The 26,241-nt window shown below is 33.5% G+C and overlaps 1 protein-coding gene across 1 annotated transcript in view; it reads left to right on the top strand.

The window, feature by feature from the left end:
- Window positions 1-4,845: 4,845 nt before the first annotated feature.
- The window catches only part of CCDC178 (coiled-coil domain containing 178), a gene marked incomplete at its 5' end in the record, with an annotated part of 313,561 nt that continues 292,165 nt past the window's right edge, over window positions 4,846-26,241 (top strand). The window contains 3 exons of the mRNA XM_039846669.1: window positions 4,846-4,879; window positions 10,972-11,111; window positions 23,630-23,652. Coding sequence (XP_039702603.1) covers window positions 4,846-4,879; window positions 10,972-11,111; window positions 23,630-23,652 — 197 coding nt within the window. The remainder of the gene's footprint in view (window positions 4,880-10,971; window positions 11,112-23,629; window positions 23,653-26,241) is intronic.

The raw sequence follows: 26,241 nt of genomic DNA on the forward strand, positions 1-26,241 counted from the left end.
TTTATCGTGATAGTTTATTTTCTTTTCTTGAACCTCATAATAATGGAATTATACAATATTCATTTTATTTTCTCTGATTATTTTTGCTCATGTGTCTTTTGAGGTTTACCAATTTTACTACATGTATAGTAGCTAATTGATTTTTACTGCTCAGCATTGTATTATTGCATTACTGTACAGTATTTTAAAAAATTTATTTTTCTAGTGATGAACATTAGGTTTCCAGTTTCTGCTATTATGATTAAAGTTATCACAAATGTTCTTAGATGATCTTGTAGACCCACACTTCAATTTATCTTGAGTAAAAGCTTAAAAGTGGAGTTGCTACGTTTGAGTAAATTTTAACTCTGTAAGACTCAAACAAATACTTATATATTCTTATGTTTGAGAATTTTTAAACACTTTAAGGATTATGAAATGAAATTTAAAATTTCCTTTCTCTACACTCCTTCTTTCCAAAGGTAATCAGTCTTAACAGTTTCTTGATCGGTTTGTTTTATTTGCATTTACAAATATCTGTCAGTCTTTTCATCTCATCTCCTTTTTAAATAACAAAAAGTGATGACAAAACATACATACGAATCTGTGTCTTGCTATTTTTCTCTTCATATCTTGGACTACATTCTATATCAGCACATAATAGTTTATCTATCTGCTGTTTGCATTTATTTATTTATAGATTTTTATATTTTCCAGTTTATTGTTATTTAATTGACGTATAACACTGTGTAAGTTTAACATGTACAATATAATGATTTGATACATGTATATATTATGAAATATTTACCACTATAAGGTTATCGAACCTTCAGTTTACGTAATTACCATTTTGTTGTTACAGTGAGAACATTTAAAATCTACTCTCATAGCAAGTTTCAGTTACAGATACTCCTTGACTTATGGGTTACATCCTGAAAAACCCATCGTAAGCTGAAAATATTGCGAGTCAAAAATGCAGTTAACCTATGGAACATCATAGTTTAGCCTAGCTGATTTCTACTAAATGTGTATCAGTTTGTCACCATTGTGAAATCGAAAAATTGTATAAGTCAGGGACCATCTGTATACAGTACAGTATAGTTAATTATAGTCGCCATGTTGTACATTAGATCCCCAGAACTTATTCTTCTTATAAGTGGAAGATTATGCCCTTTGACCTACATCTCATTTTCTACACCCCAGTCCCTGGCAACCACTGTTCTACTCTCTGCTTCTACGAGTTTGGCTTTTTTAAATACCACGTATAAGGAAGATCATATTGTATTTGTCTTTCTCTGTCTGACATATTTCATTTAGTATAATGTCCACAGGGTCCATCCATGTAGTTGCAAATGGCAGGATTTCCTTTTTTTTCTTTTTATGGCTGAACAACACCCCTTTGTATATATAAGCTACATTTTTTTTTTTTTATCCATGCATTCGTAGGTGGACACTTAGTAATTTCCATATTTAGGCTTTTGTGAATAGTGCAGCAGTGAACAGGGAAGTGCAGATACCTCATTGACGTAGTGATTTCATTTCCTTTGGATAAATACCCTGAAATGGGATTGCTGGATCACACGGCAGTTCTATTTTTAATTTTTTGGAGAACTTCCATACTGTTTTCCATAATGGCTCCTCAAACTTACATTCTTGCCAAAAGCGCACAAAGGTTCCCTTTTCTTCAAATCCTTGACAAATTTGTTATCTCTCGACTTTTTGATAATAGCCATTCTAACATGTGCGAGGGTGATATCTCATTGTGGTTTTGATTTGCGTTTCCTTAATAGTGATGTAGAACACCTTTTCATGTACTTATTGGCCATTTGTATGTCTTGTTTCCATTTGTATGGAAAAATGTCTGCACAGGTCCTTTGCCCATTTTTTAATTGAATTGTTTTTGTGCTATTGAGTTGTATGAGTTCTTTATATATTTTGAATATTAGCCTCTCATCAGATAGATAGTTCGCAAATATTTTCTCCCATTCTGTAGGTTGTCTTTTCATTGGGTTGATTGCTTCTTTAGAAGCATTTTATCTTGACGTCATCTTACTTACTGATTTTCATTTTAGTCAGTTGTGCTTCCAGTGTCCTACCCAAAAGACCCTTAACAAAACTAATTTCAAGGAGCTTTTTCTTCTATATTTTCATTTAAGAGTTTTATGGTTGCAGGTCTTATGTTGAACTCCTTGATTCATTTCAAGTTAATTTTTGTGCGTAGTATAAGATAGGAGTCCAGTTTCATTCGTTTGCATGTGAATTTTCAGTTTTCCCAATACCATCTATTGAAGAGACTATCTTTTTCCCATAGAGTATCCTTGGCTTCCTTGTCAAATATTAATTGATCATCCATGTATGGGTTTATTTCTAGATTTTCTATTCTGTTGCATTGATCTGTGTGTCTGTTTTCATTCCACAACAATACCGTGTCTGAGGTAAACTCATCCCGCAGACTATGCCACGTGTCAGCGGTAAGCTCCTCATGCGGGCTACGCCAAGTGTCAATGTCGAGCTGATGGAGAAGGGAAAGTTTGATGGTGAGATGCCCAATTGGAAGAATGCACAAGAGGCAGACATGAGAATGAAATGGCAAGCACCAACTATGTTGTGTGGAGTGCAGTTCTGTTGGGGGAAGTGCAGACTATTGCGTGGAGTGCATGGTACTGCGCATACTTCTTCTGTTCCCCTGTCTTGTGCTCCCCTTCTGCTCTCCAGAGGACCACATGGCTCCACACATACCAGAGTACAATAGTGACCTTCAGCCACACATACGTGATACAATAAGCTGAATTATGTTTACATAACATTCTAAATCAGAGGTCCTATTCCTAACCACGGGCCTGGATTACAGCCAGACCTTGGACCAGCCGGATTTTGGATTCAGCTGGACCTGGCACCCACATACTGTTTTGATTATTATAGCTTTATAATATACTTTGAAATAAGGAAGCGTGATGCCTCCAGATTTGTTGTTTCTGAAGTTTGCTTTGGTTCTTTAGGGTCTTTTGTGATTCCATAAGAATTTTAGAATTGTTTTTTTTCTATTTCTGTGAGAAATGCCATTGGAATTTTGATAAGGATTGTATTGAATGGACATTTAACAATATTTACTCTTCTAATTTATGAATATGGGACTTTTAATTTATTTATGTTCTTCAGTTTCTTTCTTTAATGTCTTATAGTTTTTGGTGTATAGATCTTTCACTTCCTTGGTTAATTTTATTCCTAAGTATTTTACTCTTTCATGCCAGTGTAAATGGGATTGTTTTGTTTGACATAAGTATAGCTACCTCTGATCTATTTTTGGTTTCCATTTGCCTGATATCTTTTTTCATCCCTTCACTTTGAGCCCTTAAAGCAGAAATGAGTGTCTTCTAATAGCTTGTTTTTTATCCACTCAACCTCTCTGTGCCTTTTAATTGGAGAATTTAATTTATACTTAAAGTGATTATTGATAGGTAAAGATTTAATGCCATCTTGTTGATTGCTTTCTGCTGGTTTTTCGTTTCTTTCTCTCTCTGTCTTTCTTTGTGAATTGATGATTTTCCATAATGATATACTCTGATCCCCTTCTTTTTTATTTTATGAATCTACTATAGGTTTTTGCTTTGCAGTTACCGTAAGGCTTACAAAAATCATTTTAGAGCTATAATTGTTTATTTTAAGCTGATAACAACCTAACTTCAATCACATGCAAAAACTCTACCCTTTTATTTTTCCTTCTCCCACATTTTACATTTTTGATGTCACAGCTTATATAATTTTATATCATCTCCATTAATAAATTATTGCAGCTATAGCTATGTTAGTGTTTCTGCCCTTTAACCTTTATGCTAGAGCTAGTAATTAACATGCCACCTTATTACATACAATATTGAGTATTCTAAATTTTACAATATAGTTACCTTTACTGGTGAGTTTTATATTTTCATATGTTTTCCTGTTACTAGCAAGTATCCTTTCATTTCAGTTTGAAGAACTCTCATTTCTTGTTAAGACAGGTCTAGTGATGTTAAACTCCCTAAGCTCTTCTTTGTCTGAGAAACTCTTTCTCTTCTTTCATTTCTTAAGGACAACTTTGCCAGCAAAGCTGCTCGGGTTTTCTGTAGAGCAGGCCACTGGGAACCACAATCACTTCCACTGCATGACTGATATTGGTAGACTCTGCTGTTTTTCCCTGTTCTAAGCCATTTCTATACTTTCAGCTTTGCTGGTCTCTGGCTGGGGTGAAACTGAAGTGGGTCCTTTATGAAGTGCCCCAAAGGGTAGGGAAGCTGGTTGCTCACTCTTTCCCAGTGAGGGGAACTATTTAAGCTGGAGAGCTCCCTCTTGGCACTAAGCAGTGTCTGCCTGGGGGGATGGGATGATGCAGGCCAAATGAAGCTGGCTTCCTTCCCTCTGTGTGGTTATTCCCAGATTTTTTGTTCCACTGTGTTGCTGAAGTTTCTTAAGTGGCCTTCTGAGCTCTTCCCTGGCTAATTTTGTTTGTGGATAGCTGTCTAATTATTGAGATTTTGGGGGGGATGGAGGCCGAGGTCTCTTACTCTCTATCATTTTAGTGACATCACTCTGGATGATCTCTGCTTGATCCTAATAGCTGCATGATAGTTTGAATACCTTCTTGTGAGAGTTAAACCAATTGAATAACAGAAAATATCTAAAAATATTCTGCTGTGGGTTTTGGTTAATATTTGTATTACAGTTGCTTTTTCAAAGACAACATTTTCACAACATAGTTTTGTGCATTAGTTTGTTTATTTTAAAAACTTATAGCAATTGCTCACAGAAATTTTTGTTTTATTTTTAAAAGACAATAACACATCACGAACTTTGGTTCCGGTTGGTGACCCTAAGGAAGTTGTTGAGATTGTTCATGAAAATAAAACGACAAATACTGAAGGTGAGGATTGAATGTAAATTGTATAGTAATCTAAAGAAACTATATTTATATTCATTCATTAGTTTATGATGTCACTATTATATTTTTTAAAGAAATAAACCTGAAATATCAATTAATAATTAACAAAGTAATATACAATATTAAGAATACAATATTGTAGTATATTTTATTCATAACATATGTTAATTACAATTTTGCTCATAAGAATTATTTACAATTTCACAAATGTATGAATTTTTAAAATAAAAATGTTCTTTATTGATCATGCTAGGTGCTAGAACCTTTCCAGTTCAATGGAGAAATGTCTCTTAGAAGAAAAATGACTAATATTTTGGGGGCGTGAAATGCAGAATGAAAAATTGTTCATTGAGAATTTATAAAACATTTCTGAAAGTGTTTCAGGTGTTATATGTGGAAAGAAATGGAAAGATGAGGAAATGTATACATTTAATATATAGGGGTTCATACTTATTGTTTCTTAGATAATTCTGGTGGAGAACTTTGTATCAAAATTTTTTAATCTTCATTTTGGTAAATTTCTTCTCTAGAGATTTTCAGTTTGACAGGATAAAATTGGGATAAGTTGCCATTCTGATTCTTTATCCATTTCTGTCCAGTGGAAATCTTAAATAGAATTTTAATGTCCTGACTTAAAGTTTATTGCCCACAGTTAATTATGAGCCATAGTTTGGGACAAACTTTTAAAAATATCAAATGATTGATTTATGAACCAATAAATTCAAAACACTGGAATAGACATATGTTGCTAGGGTGCAGATATACTTAAGAAATGGAGTATATAATCTTTAGGCCAAATAAAATATAACAATATACTAGTTAGAACAGCACAATAGAAAAGAGTGTTTATAAAGAGTAACAGAGATGACAAAATGTAGTGAAAAGGTTCTGTACTTGATTTTAATGTGTGGGCATAGGGTTTCCAAGCACTTCTTGGACACCAGCTGGATGTCCTCCTACAAATCAATTCAATTCTGACATCATCTACTTAGAGATAGCCTCAGATTTCACAGGTTAAAGGCTTAGTCTTTCAAGAGCACTCCACCCTCCACTTCAGATGTCAGTGGAAAACCCAGGTTATCACCTGTGCTCCTGACCGGCTGCTGTAGATTGGAGGTTTTAATGAACACCCTCCCTTTGGGTTCGATTAATTTGCCACTCTGACTTGCAGAACTTAGAGATATGTTACTAGGTTACTGGTTTATTATGAAAGGATATAACTCAGAAACAGCCAGATGGAATAGATGCATAAGGCAGTGTATGAGGAAAAGGCACAAAGCTTCCATGCCATCTCAGAACTTGCCACTCTCCCCGAATCTCCATATGTTTAACAACCTAGAAGCTCTCTGAACCCTGTTGTTCTGTCCTTTTGAGTTTTTATGGAGGCTTCATTACATAGGCATGCTTAATTAAATCATTGGCCTGTTAGTGATTGATCCAACTCCTAGCCCTTCTCCTCTTCTCAGAGGTTGGGGATGGGACTGAAAAGTTCTAATTCTCCAAACACGTGGTTAATATTCCTGGAAGCCAATCCCTTACCCCTAGGTGGGGTCCAAAAGTTACTTCATTAACAAAATGAAGGACACCTTTAATGCTTTCATTTCTTAGGAAATTCCAAGGGTTTTAGGAACTCTGTACCAAAAAAAGGCCAAAGGCCAAATATTACTTATTTTAAGTCACAATATCACAGTAGTACATGACAAATGAATAGTATGGGCAAGAAGTACCTTCAGTGTTTTGAATAATACCAGTGTTTATGGTCTCTAAGGATTAATAGAGCTGTTAATGGATAAGGACAGATTTGAATTGAATCTTAAAGAATGCATTTGTGTATGAAATAAAAAGTGAGGAGAATATTTAAGCAAGAACAAGATGAGTCAAATAACAGTGATGAAATAGTACAAAATATGGACAAAATAGATTACTTTGACTGAAGCTTAGAGAAGATTTCAGAAATGTAAAGATAATTAGTTAAAATAAAGCTAGAAATTATCAAGGTACAATCAAAAAGCATTTTAAATTTCATACTCAAGAGTGTGAATTTTATTTCTTGGTCTTTGGTGGTCCTATATATATTTGAGTAATGGTATTACATAACCAAATCCTTTGCTTGGAAATATGAGTCTGATATCAGGACTTGTTTGGTTACAGAGGAAATATGGAGACTAATTACTGTATCATTATAGTCCAGGCTTAAGGTAATAAGGGCTTGGTGTATGGAGGATCAGTGGCTATGAAAGAAAAGAATTAAGGAGACATTGTAAACAAATTGTTAAGATATGGTAATATATTGGCATAGAAACTTGAATGAAAAGAGGATTCAACAATGATTTAACTGTTGCACACTTTGATAATGGGAATAGAGAAGAAATGAAAGGAGGTTGAGTGGAATAAAGATGAGTTTACTTTTAGAAGTACCTGGTTTGCATTTCCCTAAAGGTGGCAATGTTGAGCATCTTTTCATATGTTTGTAGGTTTGTAGGCTATACAAAGAACTCATACTACTCAATAACAACAAAAAAACAAACTATCCAATCAAAAAATGGGCAGAGAACCTGAACAGACAGTTCTCCCTAAAGGACATACATATGGCCAACAAATATATGAAAAGATGCTCACATCGCTAGCTATTAGGGAAATTCACATCAGAACCACAATGAGATACCATCTCATACCTGTTAGAATGCCTATAATTAACAAGACAAGTAATAATAAATGTTGGAGAGGATGCGGAGAAAAAGGAACCCTCGTACACTGCTGGTGGGACTGCTAATTGGTACAGCCACTATGGAAAACAGTATGGAGGTTCCTCAAAAAACTAAGAATTGATCTACCATATGACCCAGCAATCCCTCTACTGGATATTTACCCCAAAGACATGAAAACCCATATCTGAAAAGATATTTGCACACTGATGTTCATAGCAGCATTATTCACAGTGGCCAGGGCATGGAAGCAACCGAAGTATCCTACCATAGATGATTGGCTAAAGAAGCTGTGGCACATATATACAATGGAATATTACTCAGGCATAAGAAGAGGTGCCATACTGCCATTTGTGACAACATGGATGGATCTCGATATAATTATGCTAAGCGAAATAAGCCAGACTGAAAACGTAGAAAATCACATCATATCTCTTATATGTGGGATATAAACCTAAAAGCAACAAATGAACAGGACAAACAGAGACTCAGGACATGGGACAATGGACTAGTGATTACCAGAGGGTAGGAGGTGGCGGAGGAGGGGAGAGCTAGACGGGTTAAAGGGGGTCAAATATGGTGGGGTTGAGGAGTTGGGGAAGGGTGAAGTGGGTAAAGGGGATCAAATATATGGCAGCTGAAGGAAACTGGATTTTGGGTGGTAATCACAGAATAGACTATATAGCTGTCAAATTATAATGTACACCTGAAAATTATATAATTGTATTAACCAATGTTACCCCAATAAACTTAATAAAAACAAACAAACAAACGAAAAGGAAACTAAACCTAGCCGACCCAGGGGGAAAAAAAAAGTACTTGGCTTTGCAAATGGGTTTGTTCCTTCAAGACTACTTTTGGCTTGTTGGCCTTGACAAAGTCCAAATGTTTAATACCAAGTAGATTGGAGGCAGGCCTGCAACCAAAATTTTTGTGTTGGTATATCTGTACTCTCTCACCATTCCTTCATTTACCAAATAGTGCCTGATTATTCATTCTGCGTCAGGCACCATTTTCAATGTTCGGAATGTATCAGACCTCAGCTCTGGATTAGATCTTGCATTTTAGGCACTGATTCTGAGCAAGGAAGTTGGAATTGGGAAGATGCTTAGAGAGGATGAGAGTCCTCTTTGAGCTTAATTCTTTAAATACTCACCCTAACCACTCGTGCATGAGTCTCACCAGGAGGTTTATCAACTTATGTTTGACTAAAACCACTAATTCATTGTGTTATGGAACTTTAGGTGAAAAAGATTTTATAAAATGCCCCACCAACCCATTCATTTATTAAGTGAGAAATCCGAGGTTGGACAATGAATAGTTTGTTTTAGCTTAGGAAGCTCAGTTAGTTATCAGTCAAGTCAAAAAATGAATGAACATAGATACCTAATATAGCTAGGTATCTCTATAAGGTGAAGAAAATTAAAAAGAAGTGGAATGTAAAGTTTTAACTTACACCATCATGCATTAGAATTAAAACAGTAATAAGAACTCAAGAATTCAGATTCTATCCTGTGTTGCTTATGATGCCATGTCTTACAGACTTCTGGTGCAAAATTTAACATCATAGTATTTCATTTTTCCTGCTTTACCATATGTAAAATGTTAATCCTAAACCATAGGGGTGCTATGGAAATTAATTGGTATTCACATAATAAATGGAGAGTAGAACATACAGAAAAATGTTAAATAAGTCATTTCTGTCTCTGTTTTCCCCACATTTAATGAAGCAAAACAAATGTTTTAAATACAAGGACAACTGCCTGGTTGTTAAATGTATATTAAAACCTTAATTCTAGGGAGAGGGGCACAATGCCTTTATCAAGATATTTGTATAGAAGATTGATATGTAATTCTCACCAGCTTGTTCTTTGTTCTGTTGACTATTGAAGAGATGAAAAAATATATATCTATCTGTGTATGAACTAAAGAGGAAAGATAGAATATAACATAATGAAATAATCATTGCAAGTATTTGTGTTTGGTATGGTCAGAACAAACTAAAATACTTCAGAATATTAGCACTGATATCTCGAAGGAACGTTCAAAATTCAAAAACAAGTGATATGTGAAACATTTGAGATACCCTGAAATGTATTTTTAGGACTGCTTCTCTTTATTTTGCTACACTTTTAAAAATATAAAGATAATTATATCCATGTCCAGGGAGATATAATTCAAGTGCCAGCTCTCCCACCTACCAGTTCTGTGGAATTGGACATGTATATATAACTTCTTTAAGCCTTGGTTTCCTCATCTATGAAATCAGGATAATAATCCCATTTCATAAGATTGTTATGAGGGTTCAATAAAACGTGGCATCAAAAGTACCTACCATAGTCTCATGTTTGGTACCTGTGTTTAGTGCTAAAAACTGTTAGAATACACACATACACACACATATTCATATATATATGGCATAAAGTAAACCCTTTTATTTATAAATGAAAAAGATATTCCATTTCACAGAGATTACGTTTTTGGAGGAGGAGATTATGAGACTTCATTTAAAAGAGTGCAATTTAAATGAAGATATCAAAAATATTTACCATTTCTATGGGTTGACATAGAAACAAAAGGCACAGACAATCCAGAGGCAACAGTATTACTTCCTTTTCTCAAGGTCAACTAAAATGAGGATATCACTCTGTTCTCATTGAGGCACCGAGCCTATTTTGTATCTTGCATTTAACGTCAGTGATTGCAGCTATAACCCAGCCCAATAGAGTCCTTAGAGGCAAAAGGACTGCAAGTAAGCACTTTGATGGAGTTTCATGGACAGCTTTGCTGTGCTTCTGCAACCTTCAGTTGATTCGGGACATGCCAAGATTAGAATCATTGAGGCACATCGGACTGAGTGGATTTTATGATGAGCACAACTTGAATGCTATAGTGAGAACATCAATCATTCTTCATATGAAACTCCAATTTTCAGAAATGGAAGGTAGAAAATGAGGTTATTATAAGGATGTAAGGGACCTGCCTTTTTTTTTTTTTTTCAGCAAGAGAAACTCATGCTGGATTTAAGGAAGAACTCCTTCAATGCATGAGTGGTTAGATATATTTACATTGGAAGATGCAGAATCTCTTCGAAAGGAGAATTTAAAATCTATTTCAAAGTCATTTTTTAAGTGATTCATGATCTATTTAGAAACAAATATATTAATTTTTTTGACTTTTTTTTAATGGTTAGTTCATGATCTATGGAATACAAACTTTTTAACTTCAAAGTTTTATTCTTTGTTCTTAGGTTCATTTTTATTTGTTACATTTTAAGTCATAAATGATTATTATAGCTTTTAAATTTTTAGAAGGTTACTATACTGTATATAACTGATACTTAACATCTTCTGTCCACTTTATCTTGAGGGGTGAATCAAGGCATTTACTTCAGCTACCCATGTCGACGTCACAGCTGTGCTTTAGTAAACATTCCAGCACCATGTGTCAACAAAATGATTTCACACATTGAAGATGTGGAGTCTAAAATACAGGAGCATGTGAAACAGGTGAGTGACATTTAAAATGCTAACATTTTTGTAAGCTCTGTAGAGCCTAAAGAGTCTGTTGCTTAAAAAACCCAAGGAGTTATTATTTTTTATGATAATTGAAATACTTTATAGAATCTTGGCTCAGTTGTATAATTTTCTAATCTAGACATGTTTCTGATAGTCTCACTCCAGAAGGGTGAAATGACCTCAGTAAATAGATTTTTTTCCCCCTACTTGTTTGTTCTTTATCCAGAGGCAATCATGCTAAGTAGTAATTTCCATAAGCCAACTTGACTAGTAAATTAAATGGTATTTACATCCTTTTTTGGGCCACTAAACTGATTAGATGATTAGATGAGTAAATTGGTGTGTAAAAGGACAGTGTGCCCTTTTTAACTTATTTTGTTCTAAAGAAATAACTTAATAGGTCTGTTGAAAGGGAATATCATGTTTTTTTTGTCTTTTTCACCTGTTTGCATTTATTATTCTGAAGAGAGTTTACTCTTGAAATCACAGTAACTTTTAATTACTTTCAAAGGATGATTTAGGAATAATAAAAACCTTCCCAAAACCTTTTATTAAAATTGTATTTCTGAGCAATTAATGAACAATCAGCAAGTCCAAATGGAAGGGCAAGTTTGCTAGAGACCTGTGTTATTTCTCTTTCTTTACCACTGTTACTGGATCTGGCTCCAAAAAAGTTCTGGGAGGCCAGTGCTGATGCTTCTCCTAGGGTTTTGTTTCTTTTGAGGAAAGCATTATAGAGCATTAATTAAAATTCTGAGCTTTAGAGCTACACAGTTCGTGACCTTAGTCATGAAGGGAGATTCTGTGTTAAAGTACCAGCATATGATATATGTTCAATATATATTAGCTGTTGTTATTTCTATAATATTATTTACATCATTCTATATTAGTATTATATTATCTCTGTTTCTTTGTTAATTCTGTCTTCTGGGACCTGCTTCAGAGCCTAATGCATAGTAGGCACTCAGTAAATGTCTGTTGAATGAAAAAATAAGTGAGGACCTGAAACAGAGCCTTTCTTTTCTAGATACATCTGATATACTTAGTATCCAACTAATATAGTAAGAATTACTATTCACCAAACATCTGCTATTTTCTAGGCACTTAATAAATATATATATTTTTTATTTGTCCTTTATAGAAATCCCACTTGACTGGTGAAAAATTCTAAGACTTAGAAAAGTCAAGTAATTTATACATCATCACACAGGTAGTGAGCATTAGGGTTGGAATTTGAACTGAGTTCTCTCTTACTCCAAAGCCAAATTCAGCCTCTGTTTTATGACCCTAAGGGATAGTATTAGTTAGAATTTTGACAACACGAAACGCACAAAATAACAATGTCAGATAAACACACTTCTAAACAAAACTATGATGATAATATAATGTATGTATAAGTAAATATTAGTATACATATAAACTTTAATTTATTGTGAAATAAATACTCATAACATTAAAAAAATTTTAAGACCTATTATAGGCTTTGTATTTTATAAATTTAAAAACTATTATTTTATTATTGACTATATATTTGGTAGTTAGATTTGCTAGTGTTGAACTGGTAAATGGAGTATATTTATTTATCTTATGCTGTATTTTTTGTTTAGGTCACCACAACTATTGATTAGATATTTAATTATCTATATTTGAATTAACATTTCACAAATGAACTGGTAGCTACCAATCTTTTGTAAAGATGAATTTTTTTCTGACTCACCTGTTAAAATGAGAAAAAAAACTTCCCATGATTCTATGGAAAATGACTTTTGGTAATATGAATTAGACAACTTTACATTCATAGTCTTTCTTCAAAAATTTAAACTAAATAAAATTAAAGAAACAGGATTTGAAAGAAATCTTTAAAGAGTAGCTTGCAGATTTTTGTTAAACAATAGTTAATAGGAGCTATTATTTCTCAAAGACAAACACATACACACACATATATATATTTTATAGAAAGATTATGTATTATGTATTATGTTAATATAGATCATAATTCAGAATTAGTTACCCTAAACATAAAACCTAGTAACAAATAAAGTGGGTTACTTATGTAAAGAATGTTTAAAGTGAATAATTATCCTGCAGGAAATACTGAATTTTTGTAAATGTGTGGCCATGTGCATTTTAATAATTCCAGAATGCCTGAATGAAATGCAGGTAAAAGATATTTCTCCTCAACATTTTTATCACTTAAAAACATTCTACCCATTAAAGTTCTCAACAGATTGTACCTTTGAGAGGAAATAGCATTTTTAAATTTTATTCATTCATCACCTACAATCCCAGGCACTGTCTTAGACCTGTTAAGTGCTTGGGGAACAATGCCTCTTCCTTCACCAGTTTCCAGGAAATTATGTGTGCAGAAGGCAAAACAAAGCAGAGGGGAACAACTTAGTGATAACCAGCTGGAGCCTTGGCCCAAAGTTCCATTGTAGTTCCCATCAAGAGTTGCACAAAATAATTCTTATTTTGAATTGCAGATTATCTGATTCCTCTGCATTTTAGGGTTAAGAGTCAAAGTAGACGACTGGCTTTATTATCTCTCTAAATTCCTTAAATCTGGTGTTTTAATAATCTAATTTTTGGAAAAGTTTGTGAAAGATGAGGAGAGGCTGGTTCATCAGGAGTCCAGCAGCCAGCACAAGGCAAAGGGTGTTCGCCCAAATACAGATTTATTTAAATATTTTCTGCAGAGGCCCCCAAATCTGAAAGTATAATGCTCTTGACTTTTACTTTGTTCAGTCCATCCTGATGTTTTCCTCCGATAAAGTTCGGTTTGTCTTGGAGACTGTGAGGAGTGCATTTGGGTAGCATGGGGTCAAGGATAGGGAGAAAGTGATGCTCTCTCTAGGCCAAGCAGTGCCTCCTCTTCTTTTAATTTGCAACAGTTTTACTTTTGTCTACATCGTCTACTGTTTCTCTACAAACTGCTTGATTTTTTAGAACAGCTTTATTGAGACAATTTACATATCATAAAGTCTGCTGTTTAAAGTATACAATTCAGTGGTTTTTAGTGTATTTTCAGAGTTGTGTAATCACAAAGGTCCACACATTATATGACCTCATTAATATGAAATGTTCAAAATAGGCCAGTCTATTGAGACAGAAAGCCAGTTGGCTGGGAGTGACTGCTGATGGGTATAAGATTTCTTTTGGGGATAATGATTGTTAGTTTTTAGTCAGGAGAATCTTAATCTTTTATTAGATAAAGCCCTATAAGTAATTGCAAAGCTGTCATCTACTTTGGATATGGAATACAGTAGATGAGTGAAAGATCAATCTTTTTTAGGTCAACCTTTATAGTTTGTTTGCTCATTATATCACAGTGATTTCCATTAGGTCAGAATAAATACTGTAGAGCCTGTGATTAGCAGAGATACATCTCCCATAAACTTGTCCATCCTACTCATTGCAGTTTAATTGCAATTCTGAATCTTGAAAAGAAAATTCTTCAGAGTAGAGGTACAGTGAACAGTTTCTCTATATTTTATTTTTGCAAGGATTAAGAAAATACTGCAAAATGATGAAAATAACTACCTGGATAATTTTTCATGCTAATAAAGGTTTTGTTTTATTTTATTTATTTTACCTGCCACCTCATTCTCCTAGACTAGTGATAGTTTTGTTTAATTTAGAATGATCTCTACTGAATTGAAAATTCCCTCTTCATTTAATTAATGCAAGTCATTAAGATGCTACCAGGATTTAAAAGAATGGCATAGAAAGTACAGATGTTCCTTAACTTGTGATGAGGTTACAAGTTGAAAATATTGTGAGTCAAAAATGCATTTAATATACCTAACCTACTGAACATCATAACTTAGCCTAGCCTACCTTAAACATGCTCAGAACACTTATATTAGTCTACCATTGGGCAAAATTATCTACACAATAAATACATTGTAGAGAACTGGCTGTTTACTCTTATGATTACATAGCTGACAAGGAGCTGTGGCTTGCTGCATCGAGAGAGAGTATCTTACCATATATTGCTAGCCTGGGAAAGGATTTAAATTAAATTAAATCTGGTTTCTACTGAATACATATCAACTTTTTTCGTAAAGTTGAAAAATAATAAGTTGACATCCTAAGTTGGGGACTGCCTGTTTTTAGAAATTATTTTTTAAAATACAAAAATAATAATATTATCATCAATAGTAAAGCTAATATTAAGTGCTTACTATATATCATGGATTTAATATGCATGATTTTATTGATTCCTTATTGAAATCTTTTGAGATAGAAACTACCACTATCCCCAGTTGCAGACTAGGAAAATGATTCTAGAGGTTGATTTCCCCTAAGATCAGTCAGTCAGTGGCAAAGCTAACATTCAGACTGTGTGCCTGAGATCTAAGAACATCCTATTCATCACTGTGCTGTGTCATTTATCCCTGAGAGTATATCAGCTATGAGGACCTAAAAACATGAATGTTAAAATGCTCCTAATTCTAATTGGAAGACTTTGCTTTAATTATATCATTTCACAACTTTTTAAAAATTCTGAAACCTAATATTTAATCATCTGACCCTCTTGACCAAACTTCTGATACTTTGAATTCTCTTATTCTGTTAATTCAAATATATTTCATTTGAGACTTGAAGATACTTCAAACCTTGACATATCCACTGTTTCCCTTTTTGTCATTCCCATTTTTCTCTTTATTTCCTTGCCTAATCAATTCATCACTTAAAGTGCTCACCACTAGGTATATTTGGTTCTTTACTTCTTTCTGTTATCCTCTGTCTAGTCTGATAAAATGCCAACCCTGACGAGATCTCTCCGATGGTCTGCAATCTCCACTCTTATACCCAGCCTGCTGAATGGAGAACATTACAAAATTATCCAAATTTGAGATATTATACATTTGTGGTTTCTAGCCTCAATGGGACCTTTAATAATGTTCTGAAATTATGTCAACTAGAACTTTCTCTCGTATTCTCTGTATCTACTCCAGTCCTCTCCTTTGTTCAATTCTCCAAATATTCCACCTCACATGATACTCATTTATCTCTTACTTCCCTAAGAAAATGGGAAGTATAATAGCAGAAATGCCTAAAACTCCTATTATCCCATGTGTGAACATCCTTGAATTCCACAAACATTGTTATTTTTGTCCTTCCATGGAAGATTTCCTTCCCCCACAAATGGCTACTGCCTTCACCTGCATTACGTCTGTTTTTTGCAAGGATCTTCATATCATCAGTTGCTCGTACAATCCTAGCTTCCAAGTCTTTTTGACGTAACTCACTCCTGGCAACATTTAGTATATTGATGTCTCTCCTATTTTCAAGAATTTTTTTTATACCACACATACTTCTAAATGTATCTTTTTGTTTTTTTTTTTTTTGCTTTATCTTATTGTTCCACTTAACATCTTAAGAGTTGTCTAATTTTAGTATCTCTGATTCCTCACCTCACTATCACTCATTTATTCATTGCCATGTAGATTTGGTCTCCATTAATCTAATAAAAATGCCTTCATAAAAGTAACCATTGTTTTTCTTTGTTATCTGTTGCTGCACATGTATACACAAATACACTTCTTTAAAAATTTGTGGATAGAACAAACATTTATTTAGTTACAATTGAGCAATTTGTTCTGGGCTCAGCTGGACAATTTTGTTGGTTCTTGCCTGAGGCCAATCATGTGGATGCAGACATCTGCTAACTCAACTGGGAATAGTGATAAAGATGGCCTCACTCACATGTCCAGTGGCTGGGGGAGTGTTCTAAGAGTACAAATCTCAGTGGGCAAGTGCTTAACAAAGCTTCGCTGAAGTCCCACTGGCCAAGCAAAGCACATAATCAATCCCCTTGTTAATGCAGTAGAGTATTAGACAAGATGTGGATGCCAAGAGACATGATTCTTTAGGGACAGTTTATGTAGCAATCTGTCAGTCCATTGGCAACATGATTAACAACCCATGTAAATGAAAACTATAATCACCAACTCCTCACAAGTTTTATTCCATTATAGTATTATGCAGAGGTCCACAATCACATGTTCTGTGACAGATCTGGTATAGACGATGCTCCTTGGGAACAGTTTTCTTTGACCCAGAGATCTGTGAATTAATACAAGTTAAAAATTTATCCTGCACACTTAGCATACCATGTAAAGCAGGGACAGAATCATCACAATGAACATTCTCATTCAAAAAAGGGAAGAATGAAAGGCACATAGCTTTCACGGATGCATAGAATTCTGAAATTTGTGATGTTAGGTCTACCATATCTGGGACCAAGGAATGTTTCTTGATGAGGAGTCAGAGTTCTGCTTCCTGGGAATAGTTTACAAATTTGTCGTTCTGCTTGTCTCTTTGTTCTACTCTCTGAGCTCTTAGGTCTGAGAGGTTCTTTGATTTCCATGAGAAATAGACCTGAGCAACTATCTCAGACTTTTTCCTGTATTAGTCCGCTCAGGCTGCCATAACAAAATATCACAGGCTAGGTGACTTAACAGTAGAAATTTATTTTTTTCACAGTTCTGGAGGCTAGAAGTCCAAGATCAGAGTTTTCTCAGGGTTTATTTCTACGGAGAATTCTCTTCCTGGCTTGAAAACATCCTTCTTTTCCTCTGTGCCTATGTGGCGAGAGAGAGAGCTCTGGTATCTCTTCCTCTTCTTATAATCACACCAGAGTTATTGGACCCCACCCTTAGGGCATCATTTCACTTGAATTACCTCCTTAAGGCCCTCTCTCCAAATACAGTCATTTTGGAGATTAGGATTTCAACACATGAATTTGGGGAGATGGAGAGGAGGATACAACTCAGTTCATGACACTGCCATAATAATTTGGATGCTCAGACACTTCTTTGCATTTTGCATTCTCTCTCTCTCTCTCTTTTTTTTTGTTCAAAATGTTACAATTCCCATAAGAACTCCAGGGTTTCACATTACTCTGATTGCTTTTAACCCCATGGCTCAAAAGCCACAGCCACAGTCATATTCTTTTTTTTTTTTTTCCTTTAACATCATTTCCTTTTAATTAGGTAATTTTTTAAATAAATGTTGTTTTAGAACAGTTTGAAACTTACAGTAAAATTTGGACAATAACATAGAGATCTCATGCATACTCTGGACCCAGTTTTTTTCTTCTATTTTATTATCTTACATTAGTGTTATACACTTGTTATAATTAATGAACCAATATTGATACCTTATTACTAACTAAAGTCCATAGTTAATCCAATTTCCTTAGACTTTTTTATTGAGATGAAATTCATTTAACAAAATTAACTATTTGAAAGTGAACAACTCAATGGCCTTTAGTACACTCACAATTTTGTACAATTACCACCTCTATCTAATTCCAGAACATCTCACCACTCCAAAATAAAACCATTAAAGATTTAATCACTATTAAATCTCTCTGGCCTGGCAACCACAATCAACTTTCTATTTCTATGGGTATACCTATTCCGGATTTTTTTTTTGTATAAATGAAATTATACTATATGTGATCTGTTTCTGGCATCTCTTACTTAGCATAACATTTTGAAGTTCATCTACACTGTGCCATGTTTTAGTACTTCATTTCTTTTTATGGCTGAATAATATTCCATTGTATGTATATCCCACAATTTGTTTATCTCTCTATTGGTGGGCCTTTGGGTTGTTTCTACCTTTGTCTATTGTAAATATGGCTGATATGAACCTTTGTGTACAAGGATTTGTTAAAATAGCTTTTTTTTCAATTCTTTTAGGTATATACTTAGGGGTAGAATTGTTTTGTCATATGGTAATTCTGTTTTATTTATTGAGGAACTTCCAAACTGTTTTTCATAGCTCAACCATTTTATTACTGATTGTAAGAGTTCTTTTTGTATTCTGTATACTAGACTCTAATCCGGTATATTATTTGCAAATATTTCTTTCGTAATGTAAGTTGTCTTTCACTTTTTTGATAATGTCTCTTAATGTCCAAAACTTTTTAATTTTGATATTCAGTTTATCCTTTTTGTTGTTCTTGTTGCTCATGCTTTTGTTGTCATATCTAAGAATTCATTGCAAAATCCCAGGACACGAAAATTTACCTCTAGGTTTTCTTCTATGAGTTTTATGACTTCATCACTTATATTTAAGTCCTTGATACATTTTGCCTATAGGAGACATGTATATTCTTGGGATCAAAGGTAAGATAATGGTGGATTAAAAATGGTTACCCTTCTCCTTTATACCTTCTCCCATTAACAAGCAGAGCCTATTCCAATATTTAAATAGACTGGATTTGTGACTTGTTTTGAACAGATATATCAGAGGAAATATACAATTTCTAAGCAAGGTCTCAAGAGTCCTCGAAACTTCTGCTTTCAATCTCTTGCTGCCATAAATTCTCCATAAAGAAACCTTATCTATTTTTTTGAGGACACATGACCAAGTAGAGAGAAAAGACTGACCTACAACCAGCACAAACCACGAGACTTGTGAGTGAGGATATCCTGAACTTCCTATCCTAGTCAAGCTGCCAGATGACTTCATTAGTGTGAGGTCACATTACTTACCCCAGACAAGACCAGAAACCACCCAACTGAGCCAGTTTACTTAACAGTGGTGCAATATGAGCAAATAAAATGGAGATTGTTTTTAGCTACTAAGTTCGAATGGTTTATTATGTAGCAGTGACTGATGCATCATTGAAGATAACACTGAGATATACAAGCACATGTGTATACATATCACAAGTTAAAATAAGTGAATGAAAGGAAAATTCCACTCGTATAGTGTTAGACTGAAACTGTTGATCACTTTCATAGGAATAGGAAAATTCCTATTTCTTTTTTTTTTCTTTTGCTCAGTTGACTCTCAGTAGGCTTTTTTTTCTACCTTGGTAGCTATTCCTTCCATTCTTTATGGCAGACCATTATTTCTTCTGGCTATATTGGAAATACTGGTACTCCCCAGGCATGTCCTCTTCTCACTCGACTATCCCTTTGAGTGACCCCACTCCCTCTTCCCCCGTCCCTCTCCCTCTCCCTTTCTCTCTCTCTCCTACAAGATTATAAGGTCTTGGAAGTTAGAGTCTATATATAATATCCACTAATCATAGTACCTACCAGATTGTGGTACATTATAGGCATTAAATACTTTTGAATGAATGGATTCAGGGATAATTTTCCAAATTATGTCAGGTTTTACATGAGGCTGCTTTTTAAAACATGGGAAGGATGTACTGATTCTTAGAATTTTTTAAATTTGGCATGTCATTTGACAAATATTGCTCATACTTTCAAGATTGCTATAGAAAACTCCAAATCAACTGTAAATTCAAAAGTATGAGTGTTCTTTACAGTTGATAGTAGGTCACAGTTGTGGGAAATAGTATTCAGAATTCATAGGCCATATCTATAAATAATTTACAATTAAAAGGAGAGTCCCAACATAAATTTATTTTTATTCTTATTTTTTAGAGTAGAAAATATATAAAAAAAATTAAATGGTGTTAGGTATCTAAAAGATTGGGTAATAATTTCCAATACAAATATGGAGTTAAAAAATCAGAGTCATTAGAATGTTATATGTATCAAGCAGGAGTTTACAGGCAATGCTGTTTAGAGTAAATAGGATGTTTTATTTCTTCTATAATGTAATTTTTTAAAGTATGTTCAATTTGACATTTTTAGTCTCCCACTCCACTTTTGTTTCTCTTTGCTCTTTGAAGAGACAGAAATCAGAAATGCATAGAATGTGGTCAGTTGGATAAAAGTGTTTATGTTATAAATTGTAATCAATGGCCCTAAGTGTTTATGACAATAGGTAAAATTCTCAGCTTAATTATAACAGGAATTTTATTTAAAATAATTTAAAGTGACATTAGGAAATTTAAAAAATGTGTATAAATATTTCAGACGGGCAATTAAAAAATGTAAAACTCAAATTTTTTGGATACTGTGGGCCTTCCCTATGTTAACCATTTAAGTAAGTATATGGGTTATTTGAACGCCAGGTACATGAAATTTTGCATTCTCACTTCAGTTCAAAGACTGATTAAAATAATTTTCCTTTATTGCTTCATCACTTCTACAAAAATGTTGCTAGGGAGAGGTCTTGACGTTTTATCCTAAAATATTTCTCTGTACCAAATTTAACTCTTTTCTAAAAATTTAAGTAACCTGTTTTTATTAGTATAAAATACATAATTTTTTATTATACTATAAGGAGGATCAAACAAAATATTAATTAGGCATTACTCACTTATAGAGGATTTTTAAATTTTCAGATAATTATGTCACAGTTCATTGAAAAGTCTCTTATCTTAACCAGTTTCCCCTCAACTTTCATGTGATACTTCAACTTCAGTTGGCTTCTTAAAAGTATCATACAAGTCAACCTAATTTTAGGTGTCTGCACTATTCAGGACTCTGAGTTACCAGGTTTCAAAACCAAGGGATAATGTTTTTCTGATTATTAATTCATTTAATAATCTTAATAATCTTAATTAATTCATTTAATTATTCTTAATAATCTTAAGAATCTATTAAGATACTTATTGAATGTTCGTTCGCTTCTCTGCTTGTATATCTTTTGCCCATTTTCTTTCAGGTTTATTTGTATTTTCTTATTGACTTATAGGAACAAATTATTATCTTTAGTTTGTTATACATATTTTTACCATTTGTAATTTGACCTGTAATTTGACTTTCGATTTGACTTGTCTTTTTACTTTATGATATCTTTTATTAAAAATAGTTCTTAATTTTAATGTACTTAAATTTATTATTTTCCCTTTATTTTAAGTGTTTTGCATCTTTCTTATTTAAGAAATCTTTTTATAATGTAAGGTCATATAAAATATTTCCTTTTCTTGTTTAATTTTAAATTTTTTCACTTGAGATTTCATTGTTTAACAGTGCGAAATTGTTTCTATGTGGGTTACACATTCATTTGTAAAAATATGGAAATTATTTTTCTCAACATCACTTTTTTTTTACAAAATCCAGTCATTTCTTAGAAATCAGCTATACTGTATCTATCGTAATGATTGCAATCTATTTGTTGCTCCTTCATTTCATTGGTTATTTTTACCTCTGTATTATAATACTTCATTTTATAAATTTGTATGCTTCATAATATGTTTTGATATCTGATATGGTAATTCCCACTTTTCTTTGCTTTTATAGATTTCTTTGGCTATTATTAGTGCATATAAATTTTAGAATAAGCTTGTCATATTACATGCAAAAACCCTTTGGGATTTCAAACAATTGCATTCATTATTTTTTATTACGTAGATGAATTTGGTCTTTTTGGGAGGGTTTTTTTTTTTTTTTTTAATTGAATCTATTACACTATCAGCACAAGAAAATTCCAGCAGTATACCAAATACCAAAACCTGTTTAGAGGAGAGGACTAAGCAGGAGGTTATGGGGAAGATGGGTAAATTGAAGAAAACTTAATGTTAAATTATTGGTTCTCTAATGTACAGTCATGAGCCCCATAATGTTTCAGTCAGTGACAGATTATGTATAGGCTGGCAGTTACTTACAATTATAATGGAATTGAGGGCCTCTACTTTTGCCTAAGTAAGCCTGTATTTAAATTTGTGCACCTTAGAATATTTTCACTCACTGATGAATCTGCCTTTGTTTTTCCTCACCCACCTGTTTGTGTCTATGTGAGATTCTGCTAACAACATAGGCTCTAGAATCATAACTTCTATTCTTAGACAGCCTGTCTGTCTTAGATACATCTCCATTGTGGTTAGAGAGTTCTCACGGTAATGACTAGAAAGCAACCTTTCGGCCACATGTTCTGGTTTTGGGGGGGTGAAAAGCAATAATACTGGCCTGTCTCACCACAGGCAGCCCTTCTGTTATTTACTTTGATCACCTGCCTATTGTCACATACTCACACATTCTCCGCAGAGAAGCCTTTTACCTCTCCTGAAATTCCTACAGAAACTTTGTTATTATATTGGAATTGAAGAGAAGTAATGATATATACCCAATGTAACATCTTGAATTGCAGATTATCTATAAAACCCATTCATTCGGACTATATATTCCTTGTGTTTTGGTAATTTATGCCCCTTACAGCCCAAAGTTCTTTTAGAATATGTCTGTAGAACATGATTCCTACCAAGGAGATTACAGTCCAGAAGAAGGATGATCCTATAGAATACTAAATATTTCTGAACTCACATGTAATTCTGTGTTTTCCACTCTTTTTTAATATATTAAAATTAAACGGATATTATATACTCTGATTGCATGGAAAGTTATTTGGGAGTATGTGGCATTTGAACTGGTCCCTGATGAAGGGATAAGATTAAGAAACACAGATAAAAGATGAGAACAGGTGAGAGTAATAATATAAATATAGGACTAGGTATTAGAAATGTATACCTATTTTGGAAACAACAGAGTATAATTTGACAAAAATATAATGGAGTATGTGAAGGGGAGTATTTATAGGTTTATCAGTGAGTTCAAGTATAAGTTTACTGTTGTTTTCTGAGATGTTTAAAATTTGATTTTTATTGAGATTTTTTATTTTAACAGTTTGAAACTTCTTTTGAAGAATGGTAAGAACCTTTTATGCTTTTATTTTTTAATATTCAAATTTTGATGATTATTCTTCTATAGATGAGGTTTATTTCAAAAGAAACAGGAAATTAAAAGCATAATTTTTAATATGAGATATTAAAATGTAATTTTAAAAATATAAGAATTAGGACATTTCTGAAAATGGCAGAATAGGAATCTTCAGGGCTCTGTCCCACTACAAAACAACTACAAAGTTGGCAAAAATTGGTGAACATCAACTTTTGATGAAATCTGGAATCTAGTCAAAAACTTACAACAACCATAGGAAAAGTTAATGAAGAGTCTGCATTCAGAGAGCACTGTGGTGTTTTAAATTGCCTACTTGGCATCCTCTATCTCCCAGGTCACTGGAGGTCACAAAGAGAGCAGCCTAAACTTTTGGTGAGATTGCTAGTGCCAGAGGGAACAATATGGACCTTATTCTCGAAGAATTGTGGTTCAATGTTTTGATTTGTCTGATGACTCCCTGAAGGACCTGCACAAAGTTTTGTCTGTGTCTTGCCGGACTTGGAACAATCACAGAGCTGGAGCTACTTCCAGGGAATGTTGGTTAAAAGCGTTTAAACGTATGCCACCACTGTTTGAAGTTACTGATAACAGTTGGGACCAGCAGTTGACAGACCAAAATGTCTGAGAAAGAAGAGTTTGAGGAAGAAGTTACATGAGGGAATAAGTTTTCGAAAATTCTCACGTATATTGGAGCATCAAGAAGTCCACACACTTGACCAGTGCTGGACACATGCTCAGGAAAGACCCAAGAAGACCCTAATCTTTTACCTGTGGCTAACCTTTAGGATCTGCACAGGCAAGAATTGAAGATAAGAGGCAGAGGTGTAAACAGCCTGGATAAACAGGCTGTTTTTTCCTTTATTTTTGCTCTAGATATTTAAGGTAACGGGTAAAATAGAAGCTCACCAATAAGCTAATGAAACATTTACTTTAGTGGCCATACATGACCAGGAATACAGATATTACAAAAAGTATTTAGAAGGATCATTAAATAAATAACCATCCACAACAAACAGCAACAATAAACTCAATAGAGGGCAGGTAACTCATTTCCATTTCACATTAAAACATTCAAAATGTCCAGTTTTCTGCAAAAATTATAAGGCAAGCAAAGAAAAAAAGAATGTTTGTTTCATGAACAAGGAAAAAAGAAAAGAAAAAAAGAAACTGTCTCTGAGAAAGCCCAGACATTGGACTTATTGTACAAAGACTTCAAATCAACTCTTAAATATCCTCAAAGTGGTAAAGGAAACTGTGAGCAAAAAACTAGACAAAGTCAAGAGCCTAACATCTCAACAAATATAGCATATCAATAAAGAGATAGAAAATATAAAAAAAGAGAAAAATGGGTATTCTGGAGCTGAAAAGTACATTACTGAAATTAAAAATAGAGATATTCATTAACAGCTTTGAGCAGGCAGAGAAAAGAATCAGTGAATTTGAAGATAGGTTAATTAAGATTATTCAGGCTGAGGAGCAGAAAAAGAATGAATAAAAATAAACAGAACCTAATAGACCCCAGGGACACCACCAAAAATACAGGTATATCCATAATGGGAGTCCAAGAGTGACAGGAGAGAGAAAAAGGGGAAAAAAGAATATTTGAAGAAACATTAGCTGAAAACTTTTCAAATTTGATGAAAGACATGAATCTATACTTCTACTACACTCAATGAACTCCAAGCTGGGTAAATTCATAAATCCACACTAAAACACATTTTAATCACATTGTTGAAAGCCTGGGACACAGATAGTACAGGTTTCCCCCACTATCCAAGAGTAGAGTGTTCCTGTGAAAACTTTCACAAACTGAAATGGCATAAAATGAAGAAGCAATTATCATTAATTTATATGAAAAAATTTTGAGCATTCAGGCCCCCCCCAAAATCATACCAAATATGTTTAATTATGTTTAGTTTTATGCTAAGTGTGACACTCTTACAAGCTTCCTTAGATTTTTCTGATACCTTAGGACACATCTTGCTGATGGTTGTACAGAATAAATCGAGATAAAAGCTTGATGCTAAGTTTCTGAGTGTAGTTCTCAGAGAGGGAGCTTGGAGGTGCCATTCAAAAATACAAAAATACAAAAGTCAGTGTAATTGCATTATTATTTTGAATCTCTTATTTTCTTATATAATTAAAAATATAAATGGATAAAACCATAATTATAAACCTATGTTAAATAGCAACACAATATATAAATGTATAATTTGTGAAAATGACAAAGGGAGCAGAGCTGTAAAAGAACAGAATTTTTTAATACTATTGAAACTACAATGATTTAATTCAAGCCTAATTTTTATGAAGTTAAGATGTTAATTGTAATTTCCAGGGAACTATTTAGAAAAATTTTAAAAACAACACAAACAAAAAACCTAGAAATCCAATAAGAAGGAAACCAAAACAATACACTAGGGGGGAAAAATCCTAACCACAAAAGAAGGCAGTTATGAAGAAATTAAAGAATGAAAAAGGTGTAAGTAATATCGATGACAACAAAATTGCAGAATTAAGTCCTTTCTTATTAGTAATTACTTTCCATGAAAATGGATTAA

Source organism: Pteropus medius, unplaced genomic scaffold (genome assembly GCF_902729225.1).
Source record: "Pteropus medius unplaced genomic scaffold, Ma_sr-lr_union100, whole genome shotgun sequence".
In the NCBI taxonomy this organism is placed as follows: Eukaryota; Metazoa; Chordata; class Mammalia; order Chiroptera; family Pteropodidae; genus Pteropus; species Pteropus medius.